General features: G+C 44.7%; 1 protein-coding gene across 13 annotated transcripts in view; it reads left to right on the top strand.

The window, feature by feature from the left end:
* The window catches only part of KCNIP4 (potassium voltage-gated channel interacting protein 4), an 819,764-nt gene that overhangs the window by 785,788 nt on the left and 8,860 nt on the right, over positions 1–25,116 (top strand). For all 13 annotated transcript variants that reach the window (XM_039540958.1, XM_039540954.1, XM_039540960.1 and 10 more), the window contains one exon: positions 10,018–10,088. In XM_039540958.1, the coding sequence (XP_039396892.1) occupies positions 10,018–10,088 (71 nt within the window). The remainder of the gene's footprint in view (positions 1–10,017; positions 10,089–25,116) is intronic.

Below are 25,116 nucleotides of genomic sequence, written 5' to 3' on the forward strand. Positions count from 1 at the left end.
TCAGTAATTTCTCAATCTTCTTCATATTTCAGTGAAATGAAAGTACATAATCACTTATGACTAAAGTTTCCTTCTTGAACCTCAGATTTTCCTTCAGTGTTTATTCTCCACACACCCCTTTTCCCTTCTACTGTTCCCTCCCCACTTCTTTTCTATTCAGTTGTCCCTGTTCATCTCTTCCTATAACACTGAGAGTGGAAGGTTTCCATGGAGCTAACTGGCAATGGCTGTTGCTTTTCATTTTTATGTAAAACCTTAATTAGTAGCAACAAAAACTCATTAGTTTTATTTTAAATAAAAAACTAGAAGGTAAAGGGGTAGTAATCATTGTGGGTTACCACTGTTGAAACCCACAACAACCAGGAACATTCAAAAGGGAAGGGTAGAACTGCTATCTATCTGTCTAGTTTTTTATACCAATCAGTATAAAACTGTAGTATCATTTATAAGTTACCCTGGTTTGTAAAAAGCAACTTTTCCCACTGTAATCCACCATGCTTCAGCAAGTTAAAGCAACAGAAGAAAGAAGAAAGAAACTATGAACTTCCAATCTTCCACATTTTCACCAATAGGCATTCTCCAATATAGACCAGTATAACAGAACTCACTCTTTTTTACTCCTGCTTCATATAATGTTGGTAAAATACATGAAACAAATGTCACAGCTATATAGAGCTTGTTACTGCAAAGCACTGTGCATTCTCAGTTCCAAATGATTTTAAGAACAGAGAGTGAAATCGTGACCCAGGGGCAGCTCTAGCCATTTCGCCGCCTCAAGCGCGGTGGCACGCAGCGGGGGGCGCTCTGCTGGTCGCTGGTCCCGCGGCTCCGGTGAACCTCCCACAGACGTGCCTGCGGAGGGTCCGCTGGTCCCGCGGCTCCAGTGGACCTCCCGCAGGCTTGCCTGCGGATGCTCCACTGAAGCCGCGGGACCAGCGGACCCTCCGCAGGCACGCCTGCGGGAGGTCCACCAGAGCTGCCTGCCGCCCTCCCGGTGACCGGCAGAGCGCCCCCCACGGCATGCTGCCCCAAGCACACGCTTGGCGTGCTGGGGCCTGGAGCCGCCCCTGTCCTGACCCCACTGAAGTCAGTGGCAAAGCTCTCACCCATGGCATGTAGGCTTTCCTGAATTGAGAAACTTATTTTCTACATATTTCTCAAAGGGGCTCCACACATACTAATATCATCTTGATATTTGTCCACATTAAGAGGTATCAAATCCAGGGAATTCATTCATCAATAATAGGAGGTGTTATGGAGAGCTAATAATGTGTTTATCCTTCTGAAAAAGATGCTTGCAGAGGTTTTTATAAAAGTTATTCAGAATGTTATGATTGTAACTCCACTTTCCACCTCTCATATCTCTGCTCATAATTCTCCTTGAACCAGGAGGAATATAAATTACATTAATTTAAAAAAAATTCAAACATGTAAACAGCTATCACCATAAATTTAGTATATGGTCTGTTGGGATTGTGAGAGAAGATAGCGTATAAGGCCTGCTTTTTCTTTTGGTTAGACCAGTTTTACATCAGTGTAACTCTATTGACTCCTATGGAATTATTTATGATTTTTACTAATGTCAATAAGCTCAGAATCTGTCCCTTAATGTTTCTGTTTTCTTAGAGTACTTAACATTGAACAGAGGTACAAATGTATGAATGAGACCACAAGATTCTTTGAGGACATGTTAATAGTGGCTCAGCTATAAACCACATCCACACCCACAGTTTCCTTAAACTCACTGTTCCCAGTTCTAATATGCTTGATTGTATTCTTCATTAGAGCTACCATATTGTTAACATGTGTAAAATTCAAGAAATCCTTATGAAGTATATAGGAAGGATAGTGATTGATATGTCAGTCATATTTGGGGATATAGGTTCCTATTTCAGTGCATGGCAGGTAGAATTTTTAAAAGTGTCCAGCATTGACCTAACTCTGTTCCAATTAAAGCCAGTGATAAAACCGGCATTGATTTCAATGGGAGCCAAGTTAGCCCAATACAGAGCTGCTTTTTAAAATCCCATACAGAAACTTCACTCATTTACAAAAGTCAGGCCAGTTACGTAGCCAAATTTTCATTGCAAGAAGCACATACTAAAGAATGTCATTTTGCTTTCCTTTACACTCACATTTTGCATATTCAGAAGACTCAATGTCCTAATTATTATTTTAAAAAGTAGTTTGGTATTAAAAAAGTGAACTATTCGTCTGTGACTGTCTACTGAAACTTTATTCTTCTAGTCAGAGATAAAATATTTATGCACTGTCGGAAGTGCAAGTACAACACAAATTCATGTCTCCCTTTCAGTTTTTGTTGTGAAAGGATATTTTCATTCTATTTAAATTATATCAATATACAAAGGAAAAAATAGTGAGTTGATAGTGTAATCCTTACTCAGGCAGAAAACCACACAGAGATTTGCTTGGGTAAGGATTATAATATTCATCTGTGTTAGGAATTTCCAGTAGTTTAGAATAAAGACTTTGATCCTACACAGAGAGCCACAAGGGCAGACGGCTGCATGGAGCTTCATTGGACTCTGTGCAGGTGCACGGGTTGACCTGTGCAGTTCTCTGTGTGGGTCTGACACTAAAGTCAGTTCTTTGCTCCTCGGGTATTCAAGATGCCTTGTTAGTGCAATAATTTACAGACACCATGCATACATTTAAACCGATCCAGATTATCAGATGTAAACTCCTAAACAAAGGACGAGATTGGGTGCTGAGCTCTTTTGAAAGTCTTGCCAAAACAGTCTATGTATTTAGAGTCAGAGAGGTTAAGGCAAGAAGAGGCCACCAGGTTATCTAGTCTGACTTCCTGCATATCACAGGCCACCAACACCACCCAGCACCAGCACACTAAACCTAACAACCAAAATTAGACCAAGTGTTAAGGCTCACAGGAGACTAAACTGTTATGTGCCACAGGCAGAGCATGGGAGGGACTGAGGTGCATCAACACCAGAGGTCCCTGCAGTGGCAGGGAATTGATTGAGTGAGCTATACCTCGATGATCCCAGCAAGTGACCTGCATCCCACGCTGCAGAGGGGGGGTTAGGTTCCAGGAATTTTTTTTTTCACCAGACAAAAAACTATATATTATATAGATATACACACAGTATTCATGTCTATATATTATATAGATATACACACAGTATACATTTTAAACAAACAATTTAATACTGTTCACAGCTATGATGATTGTGAAGCTTGGTTGAGGTGGTGAAGTTAGAGGGTGAAAGAGGGAGGGATATTTTCCAGGAAATACCTTGCTGCTAAATGATGAACTAGCACTCGGCTGAGCCCTCAAGGGTTAACACATTGTTGTTAATGTAGCCTCTCACACAAGGCAGCATGAACACGAGGGAGAGGAGACAGTATAGCAGACAGAGACAGACACACACCTTGGGTGTGGGAGAGAGAGAGAGATGCACGCTGCCCCTTTAAGTAAGCTGACCCACACCCACTCTTAAGTGCATTGCCTTTTTAAATGGATCAGGAAGTTGAGACAGCAGCTGCTGCTTCAAGCTCTCTATGTCTCTCTCCTTTCATGTCACCTCCTTGCTCTATATGGAGAAGGGGTAAGCGGGGTGCAGGAGCAGTGGGGAGGGGGACACCTTGACATTAGCCCCCCCCCACCCTCCTGCACAGCAAGCAAGAATCTCTGGGAGCTGCTCCAAGGCAGAGGGCAGGAGCAACACATGGCAGTGTGGGGAGGGACAGCTGAACTGCTGGCAATTGATAGCCTGCAATTGATAGCCTGCTGGGCGGCTGCAGCACAGGGAACTTAGGGGAGTGAGGATCTGATAGTGGGGCTGCCGGTCCACCCTCGTTACAAGACCCCACCAGCTAGCTGCAGCGGGCTGCTCTTCCTGCAATCAGTGACAAACAGGCAGCTGCCAAATGACGTTAGAAGGGAGCAATGCACAACTTTAAATGAGCATGTTCCCTAATTGATCAGCAGCGTAACAAGGAAACAAGATTAACTGGGATGACTTTAGGTGAGGAGTTACTGTAGATTAGCTAACTAGAAAGAAACAGGTGTGGTATACACCTAGAATCATCATTCCTGTACTGTATGTAGCTATGTGCATCAGCAGCTCATATAGTGTAAACAATACAAAAAATGAGACAACTTCTTGTTGGATCTGCCCATTCCATTTGAGGAAGCCAACTGTGGTGTAACATTTCCTCTGTATGGTAATCAAGCGACTTCCACCAGCCCTCAGGACATTAGTTTCACATGTTCCCAGGCAAGTCATTTCATTAAAGTACAGGAGAAGTGGGAAGGAGGGGTAGAAAGGGGACAAGAGAGTGATTTGGGTTCCAAATAACAAAGGGATGATGAAGAACTACAGTAAAATGAACATGTTTTATAAGGCAAAAATAGCTTTCAGAAAAGCTTTTTACATTATAAAAGCACCCAATTAAGGTAGCTGCATTAAATTCTCTAGCATATAGGAAAACCATTGCAGTATCTGTGAAGGAAGGGGCACACTGCCTCCCAGCATTCAATGTTCAATTCAACTGATGTGTTTACATACCACCAAAAATATAATTTAGGACTTGATCGCTAACCTTTCAGGTCACAGATAACAGTGGACTCACTGGACCATTATTAAATTGTTTACCCTTGATGTTCAGTGGGATGCTGGTGGGTGCATAGTAGCTACCACTTCTGTTTTTCTTCAATAAAACATATATTTAAGATGCTTTAAGGTACATGATATGAATCTCAAACAAATTATGACTTTATATCTGTCCCTGCTGCAGCCTGCCAAAATGTTAATGTATCCTACTAGTTATGATTCCTGGGCATTGAAGAGAAACTGTATTTCATTAAAAAGTCAAGCTCTGTCTGCAGTGAATAACATTCACGATTTAGTGGGAAAGAGATCACATTAAGTAGCTCTACTTAAAACACTAAAGTACCTCACTCTGCAGTCTTTTTTTCAGGCAAAATTACAGTCATCCTCAATGGGTGTTTTACCTGCACAAAGACTGCAGGAACAGTGACCTAAAGAATATTTTTAAATATACAAACAGATCACTCTAAAGAAAAGATTGTGAAAACATGGATTATTTTTATTCATACATCATGATACAAATGAGAATTAAAAATTGAATTGTATCCCTTCAGCTATGCATGGGCTGGACAAGGCAGTAAACAATAGAAAATTGTGTCTTAACACATTTATATTCACTCTCAACAGACAGTAAATAAACAGGAACACTTTACCATGATAGTGAGAAAATGTATTAAATAATCAGTGTTCATTGAATTATAATTTTGTAATAAACATAAGTTACTGTAGACAGTTCCCATACCACCCTCCACAACACAACAAATCTTCTCTCAGTACAATCCAGAAATTTTGTGTATTAAAATTTCAGATCTATATTGGAGTCTTCAAACTTCCAATACCAGAAATAATAAAGAAATAATAAATTAAAATGGGGATTTGACTGGTGGTTGGTACTTAGCCATCCATCCAGTGTTGTGATTGTCTATGTCTCAACAGTATTTTCTTTTTGAATTCAATGAAGATGCATTAGTAACATATGTTCAAACAGTGCAGGGTTTGTTCCTACAATAATTAATTTATATAATATCTAATTAACATACTATAATAAGGACTAAGACTATTTGCAGTCCTTATTCAGATAAAAGTCATGAGTTTTGGTTTGGGTTTTTTTAAGTTCAAAATGGGAATTTTGCCTCCACTAGGAGTGCATGATACAGCCTAGAGCAGCGGTTCTGAAACTGTGGGTCGGGATGCCAAAGTGGGTCATGACCTCCTTTGAATCAGGTCACTAGGGCTGGCTTAGACTTGTTGTGGCCCAGGGCTGAAACCCGAGCCCCATTGCCCAGGGCTGAAGCCAAAGCCCAAGGGCTTCAGCCCTGGGTGGCAGGGCTCAGGTTGCAGGCCCCCTGCCTGGGGCTGAAGCCCTTGTGCTTCAGCTTTGGCCCCCCCTGCCCAGAGCGGTGAGGCTTGGGCTTTGTCCCACCCCCCACTCAGGGTAGTGGGGCTCAGGCGAGCTCAGACTTCCTGGGGTCGTGAAGTAATTTTTGTTGTCAGAAGGGGGTCGTGGTACAATGAAGTGTGAGAACCCCTGGCCTAGAGAAAATGCCTTTGATAGAGCCAATGCAAGAAGATTGTTTTGGCCCTGCACAGTGTGACCAGTTTTTCAAGGTTAATATGATTTTGATAAAACAGAAATGCAAATAGGGTACACAGGAGCCAATGGTTTAGTCCCCTGTAGATCCTGCTAGACAGAAAAGGACTTCTCAGGCAGTAACAAGGTTACTCCCCGATAAGACCTTGTGTTGTTCTGTAAGCATGCCACTCAGGAGCGCTGCCACTAATGCCAGAAGATGTGACATGGAGTACAAATTCTAATGTGATACGATGTGGAAGGTGATGAAACAGGAGGGTAACAGAACAGTGTAGAGGGTAACTTTCATAGAACTGGAGGACTGGAAGGGACCTCAAGAGGTCTTCTAATCCATGACCCTGCACGTAAGGCAGGACTAAGTATTAGCTCATCCAGGCTAGAGTTAATGAGCTGCACCTGCCACAATGAGGCTGCAGAAATTTATCACCTTCAGGTAGGATCATCCCTTCTCCCAGAGGAACACCTAGGCTAAGTTCATCTTTGGTTTTCCCTGCATGACCTTGGGCAATTAGCTTGAATCTCTCTTTGCCTCAGTTCCTCATCTATAAAATAACATTTTCTTGCCTCACAAGGATCTTCTGAGACTAAAATTAATTCAAGTTTGTGAGGTAGTTAGTTATTAAGGTAATGAGCACTATAGACAAGCCAATACAAATACATAAAGCAGGGAGGGATTACATACATAAAGTGTGGAGAGGAAAGTAGGACAAGTAAATAATACCTCAGGCAGTATTAAGTTGCATGGTGTTCTACCACAGGTTTTGGGTGTGTTAGGGTGGGAACGGAAATCCAGAGGAGAACTCTTGGGAGCTCAGAGAGAGGAAGGCTGGTGTTGTGGTTAAGGCATTAGACTAGGAGTCTGATAAGCCGGGTCACGTCATCTGTTTTTTGGGGTTTTTTTGCTGCAGGAGCTCTCACTTCTTAAAATGAGACTTCTTAAGCCTGATGTACACTACAATTATAGGTCAAATTTAGCAGTGTTACCTCAATTTAACCCTGGACCTGTCCACACTACAAAGCCCTTTTTTTCGACTTAAAGGGCTCTTTAAATCGATTTCTTTACTCCACCTCCGACAAGGGGATTAGCGCTGAAATCGGCCTTGCTGGGTCAAATTTAGGGTAGTGTGGACACAATTCGATGGTATTGGGCTCCGGGAGCTATCCCAGGGTGCTCTATTGTGACTGCTCTGGACAGCGCTCTCAACTCAGATGCACTTGCCAGGTATACAGGAAAAGGCCCGCGAACTTTTTAATTTCATTTCCTGTTTGGCCAGCTGATCAGCACAGGTGACCATGCAGGGCTCATGCAGAACTCATCAGCATGATGTGCACATTGCCAGGGCACATTGCCCGGCCTGTACTTTGTGAGAAGTGTCCGTGTCAATGTCCTAATCACTCTCGTCACCGCACTGCCGTCACATCCTCACCTGGTTTTGCTTTTGCAGCTTCTAGTTCTGCATATACTCCAGGATAATGCGTGTGGTGTTTACAGTGCTCATAATTGCCGCGGTGATCTGAGTGGGCTCCATGATCCTAGTGCTATGGCATCTGCACTGAAAAAAGGAGCGACACAATTGTCTACCGTTGCTCTGATGGAGGGAGGGGTGACTGATGACATGGCTTACAGGGAATTAAAATCAACAAAAGAGGTGGCTTTGGATCAAGGAGAAACACAAACAACTGTCACACAGAATGGCCCCCTCAAGGATTGAACTCAAAACCCTGGGTTTAGCAGGCCGTTGATTTCACAAAACAAATCGGGTCAATTTCTTGTTTTGATCCACTCCATCTATCTTTTACATCTTAGGCTGGTAGCAGACGGTGCAGTACGACTGCTAACCATCGTCATCTCCTGGGTGCTTGGCAGAAGATGGGAATGACCTGGCTGAGTCACTCCCATGTCTGCCCAGGTGCCCCTGACCGACCTCACCGAGGTTGGCTAAAAGAGCACTCAGGAGTACGATAATGGCTACCAATTGTAATGCACCATCTGCTGCCAAAAGGCAATGAGCTGCTGCTGTGTAGCAATGCAGTCCCACGTCTGCCAGCACCCAGGAGATGTACAGTGAGCTGTACGGGCTCCATGCTTGCCATGGTATAGAGTCTGCTCAGGTAACCGAGGAAAAAAGGTGCGAAACGATTGTCTGCCGTTGCTTTCACGGAGGCAGGGAGGGAGGGAGGGAGGGAGAGGGGGGCCTGACGACATGTACCCAGAACCACCCGCGACACTATTTTTGCCCCATCAGGCATTGGGATCTCAACCTAGAATTCCAAAGGGTAGCGGAGACTGCGGGAACTGTGGGATAGCTACAGTGCAACACTCTGGAAGTCAATGCTAGCGTTGGTACTGTGGACGCAGTCTGCCAACTTAATGCACTTAGAGCATATTGTGTGGGGACACACACAATTGACTGTATAAAAACGATTTCTAAAAAACTTGATTTCTATAAATTTGACCTAATTTCATAGTGTAGACATACCCATAGCTCTTTGTGCCTCAGTTCTGCATTGATAAAAAGAAGAAGATATTACCCTATGTTACAAGGGAGTTGTCAGGACAAATTCCTTAGTGTTTGTGCTCAGGTGCTATGATGACAAATACCACAGAAAATCCTCCAAAAAAACCAATCTCCACTTTTTAGCTTATGCAGTCCCTAACGGGAGACAGCCATATGTAGATATTTAGAGCAGGGGTCTCAAACACACAGTGGCCCTCAGAGTTATTTGCTGCGGCCGCCAAGCTCCCCTCACCTGCCGCTCCCTCTTTCCCCCCAGCACACCGCGTCCCAGCTCCTCTGTCGACCTCCAAGTGCTTCCCACTGCCAAACAGCTGTTTGGCAGCGCTTAGTAACATATGTTCAAACAAGTGCAGGAGAGAGGGGGGAGGAGCAGGGAGCCATGCGCTCAGGGGAGGAGGCGGAGGAGGCAGGGCAAGGGCGGGGATTTGGGGAAGGGGTGGGGCCTCATGGAAGGAGGGGGTGGGGGTGAGACCAGGGGCATGGGGGGGAGCTTTGTACCTTTATATGAAAAGTTGTCAGTGATGCGGCCCTTGGGCCAATGTACTAGTCCTCATGTGGCCCTCGTGGTGATTTGAGATCCCTGATTTAGAGGTTTGGCACCTTTTTATTATGTTCTACATTTATTTTTCAAAGTACGTCAATATAGCAGTATCCACTATACTCAGGGAGAATAAAATAGTTGTTTAATAAATGGATCACTTGTTTGAATGTTCAGTCATATTTTTAACTTACTGATCACACCAGACAATCAGTGGCCATCTCCAGTGCTCGTTCATGTAGAAGCCTGCTGGCAAGTTCATTTACAAATTGGGTAACATGGTTCCCTTCAAAATAAAAATAATCCACCAAATGCATTGATAGTTGTGCTTCGTTTCTACCTTAAAAGTGAACAAATTAACATCATCTTCTGCAGCTCAGGATACAGAACTCCAGTTATGGTCCCTTATCTGATGAGCAGGGTCCTGAGAAAATTCAGACCATTTTGTAAATACTGAGCGTATTATAATAGTCACAATAAAGTCATACGACAGTGAATGATCCCTTCCATGTAGTAATGATGGTGAGCACACATAAGGATAGATTTTTTTAGAACATAGCCTCTATTTTTGAGGCTATTTTTGAGGATGTAATTATTTGTGTAATTAATTACAATTTTGTTCCTGCAAAAAGAGAAACCTGATTAAAGTTGGAGTTCAAATTTAGCCCTGGCTAAAAATTTTCATTGAAGAAAATTAAAGAAAATATGTGTTAGGGTACCAGGTAATTTTTTAAAATGCACTTACTAAGGAACAAACTTTCTGTTTTTAAATTTTAGATTCTACAACCTATGCACATTTTCTCTTTAATGCATTTGACACTGATCACAATGGATCTGTGAGTTTTGAGGTAAGTGCTTTTATCAGTTTTTAACTGTAGGACTGAATGTATGTGCCTCTGTTGCTCACCAACTTAGCTTTTTTAGCTGTGGTCCAGATTTCAAGTTTTTCCAATGCATTGGCAATAGCCATTATTATTTTAGAGCTGCATCTCTCAGCATTGTAACTCAAACTGTGCTGCTGATGTAATGTTCGTTTAAAAGGCAACCTGAATTAGATGCAAATGACATATAAGAACATATGATCTTGCTGAGTGCCTCCTGTGAGATGACAAGTGCTCTCAACTCCAATTGAAGTTAATGGGACTACTCAAATAAATAAGGATTAGTCACATGCACAAGTAGTTTCCAGGAGCAAGCTTTACATTTAGAAAATGTGGCTTCATGGCAAATGTACTGTATGACATAAGCATTTAAAATAAGCTCTTTCTCCATTTGAATGCCGAGACATGATTTCAGGGTTCTTGCACTTTGCCTGCCCCAGCAGATGACATCATCAATAGCATGGTAAAGAGCACAACTCCCTGGTGTGTTTTTTGCAGTAGTGATGTGTGTCATCAAATATTGAACGAGAACCATGATCTTAGGTCATAGAATTCAAAAAGCCTTTCAATTCACCTCTAAAGAATATGTTTATTTTATGTCATGTCCATCATGGAGAGCTGCTATTCTCTTTACCGTTAAGGTCATGACTAGCTAAAATAATCCCAATTTTAAATTTGTCTGAAATTTCTCACATGTGTAGTTTGTAAGAGAATAATTTCTTTCAGAGTCTGGCAATGATGTGTGATTACACAGGACAATTTCACAAGTATTTTCACTCTTTTATTATTGATGCGTACTTGTAATCTGAACAACATGGAAGCAGGTGCCTTTGCCAAGCACAAGTTCTGTGACTACTGTGTGTAAAAAACCAAATTCATTGGGGTTTTGCTATATTTAAAAAGAAAACAGCAACAAGATTTTGTTTAGGCTTTAGGTTTATTTGAAAACACCTGGGCCCTTATTCTGCATCTGGATCCATGAGCTGGACCTCTGCAAACTGAAGTCAAGGAGGCTCTGTGCGGTGCCAATAGCAGAATGAGGGCCCTAATCCATATCTTCGATCGATGGACTGATGGGTTGCTCCTCCTTTCTCCTCAAACTGACAACAGAAGAGATTTTTGATAGAGCATAGTCATTTGCTTGATCACACTTTGGTTCGTTACGAAATATACTCGAGACCAAATAACCCATGTCAGTCATCCTATTATTGCTATAAGCCAATAATAATAATATAGTACAGGACACAAGTTCTATATGATACCAGTCTCTGGGAAGCTTTCTCATGCTGCATTGTTACATTTACATCACAAAAGGCAAATTCCCCAAGTTACACCCCAGCCATCTTTTTATACCCTACCTGTTCACAAGTAAAAAGTACTATGTACATCATATGAAACTAGATTGAACTGATCAGCTTTCTAACTTGTTTTTCTGGTACAATGGTGTACCACTTATCTTTGTTCTGAACACATGTATTTTAGGTACCAAAGGACGTGAAGGCACCTCCTAGGTTTGTACTAGGGTAGAACAATCAGATGTCTTGTCCTCTTCCTTTGGGACATTCCTGTACAGACTTGTGAGAGCAACTCCCTTTCTGTTGCTATGGTAAAGCACTCATCTGTCCTGATCTTGACAGTTTACCTATTGCTGAAAACAAAACTTACTTCAGTGAATGCAAGGGAAGAATATAAAAATGGCTATGCTGGGTCCGACCAATGGTCTGTCTAGCCCAGTAACTTGTCTCCCAACAGTAGCTAATGCCATATGCTTCAGAAGGAATGAACAGAACAGGGCTGTTATCGAGTGATCTGTCTCCTGTCATCCACTCCCGGTTTCTGGCAATCAGAGGTCTAGGGACACCCAGAGAAAGAGATTTTGTCCCTGACCATCTTGGCCAATAGCCATTGATCGACCTATCCCCCAGGAACTTACCTAATTCACTTTTGAAACCAGCTGTATTTTTGGTCTTCACAACATCCCCTGGCAATGAGTTCCACAGGTTGACTATGTGTTGGGTTACGCAAAACTTATCATAAGTGAGCAGGGTTAAAGAAAACATAGCCAATTTAGGCAATATAACTGCTATAATATTTGTGCTTAATGCTATTTGTGCTTAATGTATACTAATATGGTGTGGATAATACATATAATATTAGCATATATTATTCAACAGAGGCAACCCTGGCAAAGAATTGTTTGCATCAATTTTCTAGCCACATTTCTGCTGTTATTGTCTGTTACTGAAAAAAGTCACAGTAAAAGGACCTCCTGCATCTTTCCCATGTTATTGTGTTGTTTTTTCATCATGTGTGAAATAAGCCCTAAAAAAGGGAGGGCATGTTTGGCCTTATTCTGTTATAGTTTCTAGGGCAGTGGTTCTCAAACCTTTTTTTTTCGCGGACCACTTGAAAATTGCTGAGTGTCGCGGCAGACCACTTAATGATCTTTCCAAATGTTGTTTGTACCGTTAGCTAACTATTGTAAATTACATTGGATAAAAGTGCTATATAAAAAAAATTATAATAATTAACATTTTTTTGTTCTACAAATAAAAGCACACAACTCATATTTTAATATCAGTAGTCTGACCTTTCTAATGTGATGGATGTACTATCTCTCCCCTGCTGCAGCAGCCCCTGAGCTGAGGCTGGAAAGGAGGGTGGTCTCTCCCCTGCCACAGCAGCCACAGAGCTGAGGCTGGGAAGAAGGGCCATCTCTCCCCAGCTGCCGCAGCCTTGGACCTGGGGAAAGTTGCCTGTTTCTCTGGCTGCTGCAGCCCTGCACGTCCCAAATTAATTAGGTGCCTGGACCCTGGAGAAGACGCACGTGTAAGGTGAGGTGCTGGCCTTCGGGAGCCATGCCTGCACGGCTCCAATAATTAGGTGGGTGGCCCTTCATTTTCTTGTGTGCAGCTGCCCAGGTGCGCACCTTAGAGGAAGCTAGCTGCAGACCACCTGAATGGAGCTTGCGGACCAGACCAAAGTTTGAAAACCTCTGTTCTAGGGGATTTGAACACACCTAAGGGAAGCCCTATGTATACTAAGAGCTTTGAAAAAAGAAAACAGAAAAACAAAAATGATGTTCTGGTTTGTTCATTTCAAGCATAGGTTTTCAGGTTCAATTTTGTACAGTATTAACCTAGGTAGAGTGATCCAGATCTCATTTATCCTGGTGTTAAATCCAGAGTAGCTTTATTGTGGTTAATGGAAACTGGCCCAACATTCTTTTAATATATAGCAGCATAATACCTACAAACTAACTGCAGAATATGAATACCTAAGTACTTCTTTTTATTCTTTAAGGTAGTGTAAAAATTTCTAAACATATTACCCAGTAGTTAACTATATATATATATATATTATATAATATATATATATTATAGACAGCATGTAGATTCATTAGGCAATGTGAAGAAATTATTCTAGAAGGAATAATTTTTCTTACTCATAAAGTTTTTTTCTATACCATATTGTAGGTATTTCTGTCCTCCAGCCAGTAAAAGAAAACAGAGAGGAAAAGCTCTAGAAAGCTGGGGCATAAATACTGGTTTGTCACCAGCTGTTTCCGTAGTAGTTGTGGTAAATTTTATTTACTGCTAAAATGCTCTCTATCTATAACCTCATTATATCAAGAACAAATCACATGGGCTTTTATGTAAATAGGCTGTCTGGATTGGTACAGGAAGAGTCAGAAGAAGTGTAATTTCCTTTCCGCTATGTTCTCCTGTACCCAGGGCCGGCTCTAACATTTTTGCCGTCCTGAGCAAAAAAAAAAAAAAAAAAAAAAAAGAGCGCTGCCCTGCCCCCGTGAGCGCCGCCTGACAGCTCCCTGAGCATTGCGTCACACCACCCAAGTCCCTGCCCCCCCGAGCATCGCGTTGCGCCTCGCCACCCAAGTCCCCCCCCAGCTCCCCGTCACACCACCCAAGTCCCCGCCTCCTAGCACCGCGTCGTGCCGCCCAAGTCCCCACCCAAAACCAAAAACAACAAAAACAAACCTCGATCGCCGCCCCCTCCCAAGGTGCCGCCCCAAGCACGTGCTTGGTAGGCTGGTGCCTGGAGCCGGCCCTTCCTGTACCAACCTAATTTGTAGGAATATAATTAAAAAAACATGGATTTGCTGGAATTGTGGAGAAGGGAGAAAGCAATCCTATGCTCCAACTTTTTCTAGGCATTTTCACTCAATTTTTCAACCAGCAGCTGTAGTGAGGAGTGAGGATATGGCAGACCTATGTATTACACCCCATTTGAGCCCCAGGCTTGCAAAGGTTTATGTAGATACTTAAATTTTAAGCCCTTGAGTTGTCACTTTGAACTCAGTGGGACTACCTGTATGCTTGAAATTAAATACATGCATAATTTTGTGCGGCATTAGGGCCCATTTTGTCTGAGTCACAGCTGAGTGGGCAGCCCTGATCTGACTTTGGGTTTTCCTCATAGCTTATCTCCCAAAGGCAAGGCACCAAACTATAGCCTTCCTTTCCCAAAGCCTCAAACCCAATCTGGCAAAAGAAGTGTGCGCCTGCCTTCATCTCCTGAACAATGCATCTGTACACAAGTCTGAAGTGTCCAGAAAAAATGTGCATGTGGTAAACCTTTAGAATTCTTTCAATTTGGATTTCTGCAGCTCTGCCCAAGGTTCAAGTCGAGTTTATTTGGACCCCTCCCCCCACAAAGCTTTAAATGAGTGTAGGGCTTATAAAAAGTGCGGGAGTCAAAACCGAGAATCTAAAACATTGGTTCTTCTTCGAGTGATGGTCCCTATATGAATTCCAAAGGTGGGTGCATATGTGCACCATGCACCGGAGCTGGAAGCTTTTCAGCAGCTGTGTCCATTGACCTGCGTGGCCGCCTTATGTCACCATATACTCCGTGCGAGGTTATAAAAGGCCATGAAGGACGATGCACCATCAGTTCCTTTTTACCGCATGGTTGGAGTTGGAATCCTCCCTTCGCACTCGTACACTCTACAAGTACGACGGTAGATAGTTCTGTTTCCTTTTTAATTCGTACTTCTGTAATACATTAGTTAGTGTATATAGTAGCCCCTTCTGGGGTCTCTCCCAACCCCTTTGGAGGATTATGCCTCGCATTCCAGGGTGCAAGAACTGAACATTATGCCCTCACTCATTCTACATAAGTGATGAGCACACACGTTTCCTCTACTGCCCAGGCGAGACACACCATGTCACCCACTGAGATATCCGCAAGTCCTTCCCATCAAGGATCTGTGACACTAAACTTTTGTGCCTCTGCAAGTTCCTCATGGCAGAGTCACTCCAGGCTTGTGTGGAGTCTGATCCCAGACCGCTGGTGCCAGTGATGCACTGCCCATCACCGGCAATGAGTGCTTTGCCCTTGGTTTCACTCCCGGATCCATCGGCACCACCAAGACGTGAGAAGGTGCACAAGGACAGTTGCGAGTGCGCTTACAAACCCCACAGCAGATCCCCACCCTAGCTCCTCTGCTGATTCTGATCATCTCAGACCCAAAGGAGGATCCGGAGCTCGATCTGGCACCACCGGTCCCAACTGCAGCACCCTCCTCTCCAGATGAGGCCTTGATCCCATCGATCCTCTCACCTCCTGATAAAATAAATAATAATGGAGATATACCTATCTCCTAGAACGGAAGGGTCACTGAGTCCAGCCCCCTGCCTTCACTAGCAGGACCAAGTACTGATTTTGTTTCAGATCCCTAAGTGGCCCCTTCAAGGATTGACCTCACAACACTGGGTTTAGCAGGCCAATGCTCAAACCACTGAACTATCCCTCCCTCTTGACAATCACCATCAGTAACAGGAGCTGCTACAGAGGATAACCCTCGATTTGGGCATCCCCTTGGAGGAGGTCCAGGACCAACCAGACCATTTATTGGACATTCTCCAGCTCCGGGGTCTGATGAGTGTAGCTGTGCCCATTCACAGTGCCAAGCTACAACCCACCCGAGTTGTGTGGCACACACTGGCATCTTGTGCTCCGACACTCAAGAGGTAAGAATGCAGGTACTTTGTGCCAGCTAAGGGGGCTGACTTTCTGCTTTCCCACCCTCCTCCAGCCTCACTGGTCACACACGTGGTCATTGAGTCAGCACTCTACCACTTTCACACCCATGTATGAGGCAGCGAAACGGCTGGAGCTCCTGGGTCACAAAGACTATGCTTCTGAGGCCCTTCAATTCTAACTATCAAGCTCTGCTGGTGAAGTATATTTTTAACAATTATACCAAGCTGGCAGAGTTCTTAGAGGACATCCCGCAAGACAAGCACCAGCGGTTCCAGGCCCTGCTGGACTAGTGCCATGTGATGGCCAAAGTCAGCCTCTAGGCCACAGTGGATGCGGCAAAAACATCTTCCCAGTCCTTGGCCACAGGGGTGGCAAAGAGATGTGACGCGTGGCTCCAGTGGTCTGGTTTTCCCAGGGAGGACCAATCCACCACCAAGGACCTCCCTTTCGACAAGGACTAGCTGTTCTCCACAAAAACAGACAGGGCCCTGCATTCACTAAAGGACTCGTGGGTGACCTTCCAGTCCTTTGGGATCTACACCCCCCCCAGCCCTGCCACCAACAATCTAAGCTATAGTTCCCCCCACACACCTGCCGTACCAACCCACATACACTAGGTACCAAGAGCCAGCCTGCTAGTGCCCTCACTCCCAGCACTCATGGCCATTGGCTTCCGCTGCCACACCTTGACAGCAGCAGAAGGCCCAATTTTTATGCGTCAAGAGCTGCGAACCCCCCGTCACTGCCTGCAGCCCCCTGTGCCATCTTTGGGGGCCATCTTGCTCTATTTGCCCACTAATGGTGGAAGATCACCACTAATCGATGGGCACTGGAGATACTATGAGATGGCTACTCGATAGAATTCCTTACCTTCCCACCTCACCAACACCACCACCCCAGGGAGCTCTGCTCACCCGCTTCGTCGGCAGGGGCTTTAACTCCCTGTACTTTTGTATCTAGAAGGAGGATAGGGGCCTCTGCCTTAGCCTCGATCTCCACTTACTCAGTACTTTTATCAGAGTGCACATAGACTCAATCGCAGCACGAGCCTTTTGCCCAGCAGACCACTTCACCAAAACCCACGCATAACGGTGTACTGTTGTCTCTGCCTCCTCGGTCACACGCCATGCGCGTGCCTCCATATGTGCTGCCCACAGCTGTGGCTTTTCTTGGTCTGCAGGCCCCATATCACTCACTTGGGCTCAGCCTTGACTATTCCTAGCTGAGGCCGCGCATCGCTCAACTAGTAGACCAATCCTACCAAAGTGCTCCAAAGCACCCCATTCGCCACCTCCATCCCCATGACCACCCTCACCAGAGACGCCTGGTAGGGTAGGGTGCATACTTGGCAGGCCACACCACGCAGGGAAGGTGGACTCCCAGGGAAGTTCACATGCACATCAATGCACTGGAGCTGCATGCGGTCCAACGGGCCTGCCACATATGCTTGCTTCTTCTCCATGGCCAGCACATTCAGATCCTCTTAGACAACACCATCACTACGGCGTACATAGACAGGGTGTCACCAGATCCCGGTCACTTTGCACAGAGGCTATCCACCTCTGGAACTGGTGTCTCTGCCACAACATCATGCCCCACACAGCATACCTCCCAGGGACGCAGAACTCTCTGACGAACACAGCAGAACCTGGTACATCAACTATGAGTGGGAACTCCATGGCCCCATGCTCCACGCCATCTGTTGGACCTCCGGCACCCCACCTCTGGGACCTCTTTGCCACCCATGCAAACCACAAGTTCCCCCTCTGCTTCTCCGGGCAGCCAGGGGTCAGGACCCCAGAGGTGAATGGCGGTCTTTGGTATGCTTTCCCCCGTCTCACTCTTCCATCAGGTCCTCTGCAAGATCCACCGAGATTGGGCCACAGTCATCTTGCTAGCCCTGTGCTGGCCCCGACAGATCTGGTTTCCTGACCTACTCAGACTGTTGGCCTGCCCACCGATCAACCTCCTCAACTGGCCAGACCATCTCACCCAAGACCATGGCAGGGTTTGCCACCCCAACCTGGGATTGCTCCAGTGGACGGCTTGTTTTTGGATGGGGCTTGGCCGTAGGCAATGCCTGTTCAGCACCATCCACTGTATTCTTACACAGAGTAGATGGGAGGCTATGAGGGCATGCTATGCCAAAAAATGGAAGCATTTCACCTCCTGGGCACAATGATGACACCTCCCCCTCCATGCTGTCTCTGTGCCCATCATCCTAGACTACCTCCTGGCGCTCAAAAACTCAGGCCTTGCATTCGGCTTGATCCATGTCCATCTTGTGACACTCAGCACCTTCCTCCCTCCCATGGACAGCCTTACCTTACCTTACCACTACCCAGTTTCTGAGGGGCCTGATGAACTTCTTCCTGCCAGTGCTAACAGGCCCCTGCCCCAGGACCTCAACCTCGTGCTGTCTACCCTCACCCGGTCTCCATTCAAACCCCTGGCCGCATGCTCCCTGGCCCACTTATCCATGAAGGTCCTCTGCCTGGTGGGTCAGTGAACTGACGGCCATGATGGCTGACCCCATTTCCCATAGAAACAAGGTCTCCCTGCACCTTCACCCTAAGTTCTTCCCAAAGGGGGTCTTGAGTTTCATCTCAACCAGTTCATCCATCTCCTGGTCTTCCATCCTAAACCCCACGCCACTCCCATGGACTGCACAGTGCACTCCCTGGACATCTGCAGGGCACTGGCCTTCTATATGGACAGAACTTGTGCCTTTCATGCCTCCCTATGCGTCATTTGCCATCACAGAATGATCAAGCAGGCAGGCCCTCTCCTTGCAGCACACATCAGTTGGATCTCTAACTGCATTACAGAATGCTATGCACACTCCATTGCGACACTAACTGCAGGTTCTTCAAAATGTGTGGTCCCTATTTGTATTTCAATGCCCGCCTACCTTCCACTCTGCTGTGGATGCTCTATGCTGTGGTGTCATAGGTCTTACCCCCACTTAGAGCTGTTGGGTTCCAATATGGGGACCTGCATGGACTCCCTTAAACTAAAATCCTAGTTTAGATCTGGTAAAAGCTGCCACCACCCAATAATGTACGTGTATTGGGACACAGTCCTTCCCCAAAATCCTTGGGGATCCCAAGAACCCCAAATCCATGGAGTTCTTAGTCCCAGGAGAAATAAACCATTCTCCCCTGCTTCCTCCCCCCTCCCTTTTCCTAGGAGAGATACCGGGATCCAACTACAGAGGGACGCCTTCCTCCTTCCTCCTCCCCTTTCCCTGAGAATTCACCCAAGGAAAGATCAACCAAGTCCTTAACAGAAAAGATTTATTAAAGAATAAAATATAAAAAAATAAATTATCTCTGTAATACCAAGATGGAACAATACACAGGGTCTAAACTTATTAATCTCTGGAGAGAATTCCCCCTCCCTTCTTTCTCAGTAAAAGCAATAACAGTACAGAATTAAAGAAATTCTATAGCAAAACACAGAATTGCAAATACAGAAATAAAAGTATAAGAATACTTGTTCCTTGCTAATACTCACTAGCTTGAATAGAAGAATTTATTGCAGAAACCTGGGAGGCCTTGATTAAGATGTCTGGACTCCCTTAACTCCCAAGAGAGACTCTCTAACACAAAGAACAGGAAAAAAAAAACTTCCCTCCACAGAGATTTGAAAATCTCTTGTCCCTGCTTGGTCCTCTGGTCAGGTGTTCACAGGTACTGCTTGTTAACCCTTTACAGGTAGGAAAAAACCTTAACTAACTGTTTATGACATGTGGTAAGAGGGAGACTAAAGGCATGTCGCCCTGCATGGCCTTTTATAACCTCGCAGGGAGCATGTGGTGACATAAGGCAGCCACAAGAGTCAAAGGACACTGCTGCTGAAAAACTTCCTTCTCTGGCGCATGGCATGCATGCGAACCCACATTTGGCATACAAATAGGGCCCACACATCACAAAGAACCTCCAGTTACAGGTAAGTAACCACCTCTTACTAACCTTTCTGTTTCCTTGAGATTAGTCTCTTTGGACTAGATTCACAAGGGTTACTTAGATGCCTAATTAACCTTTAGATGTCTGAGTCCAACATTTAGGCTTCACTGGCATTCAGGCCCTAGTCACCTAAAATTCCCCTAGGCATCTGAATTTCTGCTGCTGGGATTGTGCACAGCCATCTAAGTCCTGATACCTCTGAGCATCTCAGTGCCTCATACCTAAGCCTAGGTGGGATTCACTAACTATGCATTGCTCCCACCTATCTTGCCCATAGACCCCAATCTGGTAGGAGTGCTCAGAGGCCACTTACCAGATTGGGCCCTGCAGAAAACACAGCTGGAGGAAGTGCTCCTCCTGCTCCAGTATCCTAGTGGTTAGAGCACTTACTCAGGATGTGGGACAGCTAGGTTCCAATCCCTACTTTGCCTCCTATAGTGCAAGACTTGAATCCAGGTCTACTACTTCCCACATAACTGCGGGGGGGGGTATCTTTTAATGTTCTCGTTGAAGCTGTTCCACTTTGTATAAATAATAAAGTATTTATTGGAGCAGTACTGGAACCTGGAATCTTTTATCTATGCTTATCAGCTTCTTTATTTATACAAAGATGATTTAACAATTTTTTACAAAGCAGAATACAGCCATCAGCAGAGAGCCTGATGGTTAGGACAGTCACTGGCCTGGGATCAGCCTGAGAAGTAGACCTGAAGACAAGTTGTCAAGAAGTTCCTGCTCTGGAGCAGCTTAGAGTAGAGAGACTTAACTACTGGGCTATAGAGTCTTAACTACTGGGTACACCTCCTCCATTTGTTTTTTTGTGCAGCGCCTGAGTTTTAGTGTGCTTTTTGAGTTTGCTTTGATGATGCCCATGCCTGATGATGATGGGGATAGACACATGAGAATCCTGAACTTGACACACCACTGGTTTGCCTGGCACAGAGGGCCACAGACCCTGGCTTGAGCCGCTCTCAACAGCTGTGGTGCACCAGCAGTGCACCATGCCCACAGCAAGAAAGCTTGGCACCTACCCACCTAGTGACCCTATGGGATTAGGTGAGTGGAAGTGTTTGTGTGGTTTGTTCTGAGCAGTGATGTCTAAATGTTGTACTTAGGTGCCTAAGTACTCTGTGTGAATCTGTGCCTAAAGAGCCCTGATTGTTTGGATTGTTCTATTCTGGACTGTTTTGCCTCTAATTGCCCTAATGGTCTTGAAAAATGGGCTTTCTAATTCTAATTCCATAATTCCAGAAATTCCATGTGACAATGGGAGAATCTGTGCCTTAGCCCTTGTAACTCACAAATATCTGGACCTGCCGTCAATGCTTATTGAAGTCAGTGGTCCTGATCTAGACTGATGTCTAGCATCCTCATGGGCAATTGATGTTGCTGCTGCTGAGCAGGCTCTGGGCCAGTGAACTGTGGTGACTACTCAGACTCCTCAAAATACTCATCACTGGCTCACTGCCGGTAAGTATCGAAAAGCCAAAAAAACAAAAAGATTTAGGTTAGGTAATTTTGGATGCCCAGAGGCCTGGTCTACACTGGTGGCGGTTGGTAGGGTATGTGTAGCTGGACACTGCAGTGAAAGGCTCTGGTGAGGCAGGGCAGGGGGAGGCAGCAGAAAAAGCTCTGGCACTGAGGAGGCAGTGGGGCATTACACTGCTAAAAATAGCAGCGTAGACATTGGAGGCACAGCTTGGATGAGTAGAGAGCTGTGTAGGGTACATACCTGTAGGTGCTGGTGTATCTTTACTCTGCTCCTCTAAGCAGTGTGTCACCATTTACATTGCTATTTATACCCATGCTAGGGTGTGTGTGCAGTGTTTGTACTCTAAGTGCAGACATAGCCTTAAGTGAGATTCTCCAAGCATCCACTCATCTGCTGCCTAATCCTGTAGGTGCATACATTTTTGCCGGAGAGCATGGGCACTGCTGCCTCAATCTAGGTGCCTCCCTCACATTTTAGCCCCAGTGGGCTCCTCAAAGTAGGCTTCCATTGCCTATCTCATATGCAGGGGCTGATCTGTTATGTGTGCTCAGAGCAGGGCTAAATGCTCACAAAATTGCTGGAGGTGATGGGAAGAAAGAGGCAGCCCTCACAGAACCTTAGCCTAGTACTTGGGACACTTACCCAGAATGTGGGAGAGCCAGATTCTAATCCTATCTTTGCCAGCTGTAGAAAAAGGCTCTGAATTTGGGTTTCTCATCTCTGAGGCAAATGCACAAACCATTGGCCTATAGAATGATTCTGACTCTCTCTTTGGCTTCTTGCATAGTTAATTACCATGGAACTGTGTCAACAGAAGACACCCCCACACCAGAAATTAAGTGAGACTGAGTGTGTGCTATCCCAGCATACCTCATAACCCATGGGTTAGGGCGCTTATCTAAGAGATGAGACACCCAAATTCAAATCCCTTCTCTACATTGTGGGGCGGGGTGGGAGGTCTTGAACCTGAATTTCCCACATCCTGAGTGAATGCCCTAACCACTGGGTTAAAATCTGTATGGGAGCTGCTGCCGCCTCCATTTCTTGCAAACCCCCCCCCCCCAAATCAATCAAACAAAAAAACAGCTCATGCGCAGTGCTCTATTTGTATGGCAAGAGGTGCTGGGCTCAAGCAATTAGGTGCCAGGGTAAAGCAATTTTTTTTAAACTTCCATAACTGCTGCGATAAGCCCAGAGGTGCCGGGGCTATGAACTGCCAAGCTTAGAGGTGCCGGGGCTCAGCCCCGAAGCCCTGGCATAAATTAAACACTGGTAACAGGCCAAACTCCAGGAGAGTGATTATGGATGAGAAGCTCTGGAGTTAGGGGCCTATCACCCTGAGAGTGGCGGGCTTAGACCACACCTCTCTTGTCAAAACTTAGGTAGCGCAGCATGCTGGCTTTTATGGCTCCCATGCTTATGAACCTATCGCTCCCCATATACTGTATAGGGTACTTAAAAGTTAGTTCCTTTGTGGAGCTAACCCTACCTGCATACATCTAACTTCTGCAAAAGAGCTGTTTAAAGCCTTTGGTTGTGATCTGTGAGTAACGTGACTTTTATTTGTTTGTTCAAGGATGATTAAGTATCTCTTAACAAAGTTGTCAATGACTTTCTGATTGCTTTTGTCTCAGTTAGTCCTTGAGGAGAACTAATTAATTAACAACCTTAATAGAGTACTAACATAAAACTCAAAATTAGGGAACTGAAAAGTAAAGCGCCTAATCATGTGTTCTCTGTGTCTTGTTCAGGGCCAAATGCAACACTGGCACTTAATATTACTAATAAAAAGCCATTGTATTCAAAAAAGTAAGTGCATGGAATGGCTTCAGAATTGGCTCCAAGGGTCTGTCTGTGGATCATACACAAAAGGAACTTGTTTGGTGGCCTATAGATTGTATTCATCCATTTCCCAGTGGTTCACCTCACAAAGCCCACAGTGGCAGCTGGCACTTTGGCTCTGTCACCATGCTAAAACTATCTGCAAATGGGGTGGGCATTAATTGAAAACCCAAGAAGGCAGAGAGAGATATTTTCTTCTTACCAAAATAGTTTCTCAAGGGCACAGGGTGCCTGTATTCCGCCTTATGTGGATAAATAACGGATTTCAGGTTCCAGCACTCATAACGTGGTTGCTTCCCAAAGCACTAAATTGCACACACAGAATTTAAATAAAAATAATAAGAAATTTTAAACTGGATTGGTTCCCATGAACAAATGATGGATGAAAGGTCAAGCAGAAGAAATGCTGCGTTTTGGGTGACATATTTTGAACACATATATTATGAATGTCAGGGGCACCCAGAGTTTGGATAGGCATCCTCACATTTGTAAGTTTTTAGACTGAAATCTACATAAACAAATAATATATACAGTGAAGATTGGCAAGAGCAGGCTAAAAAATGTACAATATTAAACATAAGTTGTACTTTTTTTTAATGGAAAAGATTAATCAGCTTTTTCATCCCTCTAGCCTTTGATTGCTGTGTTGTGTCTGTCTGAAATGAAAGCATATACATAGCAAAGAACGCAGCATAGGGGTTCTTATTCAACACGTCACAACTTTCTATCAGGGTTAGTTTGTATTAGCACTTCAGAGATGGACTTAGACCTTAGGGAAAGGCGAACATCCCAACCAAAAAACCAGTTTACTTTCACAATAGTGTCTACTATTCCCATTGGTATTAGATCTGAAAATATGAGGCCAAGCCAGGGGCTGATCTTGCAAGATGTACACACATCCTGAGAGCTGAGTCTTTTCAACACCCGTGAGGCTCAATGTGCACTCAGCTCCATGCAGGAGGTGCTCCAAAATATGCCCTTAAGCCTTGAATGCTCAACTTTTAAGATGGGAAGATAAAGCAAGAGGAACATTTTTCTGCCTCTCCCAAAATGGCTAGCTAATTTGGTCATCATCCATGCTTCTGCTTGGCCTCCGAGGAAGTGTACCTTGAGTACAGACAGAATACGGTGAAGGGGAGCAAACAAGGGAATGGTGGAGCACCAGAAATGGGAGTAAACAGGAGAGAAAGCTCAGTGGAGCAGAGCAATGAATTAAATGCTAGCATGAAAGCTGACAATACAGCATTAGGCGTAGCAGAGTTCAGGAAAAGATCCATCAAGATTTAGCACACAGAGAAATGGGAATGATGATTGTTAACATTATCTGAGCAAATCTGTTCTGAATTTCCTGAAGCATAATGGTTTAATAGTTGGCAGTATGCCTTCAAAGAGCCATGCAGAGATTTAGCCCTGAGTCACTGAAGCTATAAGTAAGTTCAGTAAAATGTTTTTCAGGATTCATAACTTTAAAATGCATCATGAGGCGAGTGTACTAATACTGGAAATGATGAGGAAATCAGCAAGCCCCAGGGCACACTATACCAACTAGTCAGGAAAAACAGGACTTCAATAAAGCTTTGCGGCCTTAGATGATCTTGTCCTCAATATGTACTTGGAAGGGTAACTGTGCTGGCCATACAGAAGAAAAAAACAAAACACTAAAACATGATGCATCAGCCCCTCTTTG

This window comes from Mauremys reevesii, linkage group 5 (assembly GCF_016161935.1).
Source record: "Mauremys reevesii isolate NIE-2019 linkage group 5, ASM1616193v1, whole genome shotgun sequence".
Taxonomy (NCBI): domain Eukaryota; kingdom Metazoa; phylum Chordata; order Testudines; family Geoemydidae; genus Mauremys; species Mauremys reevesii.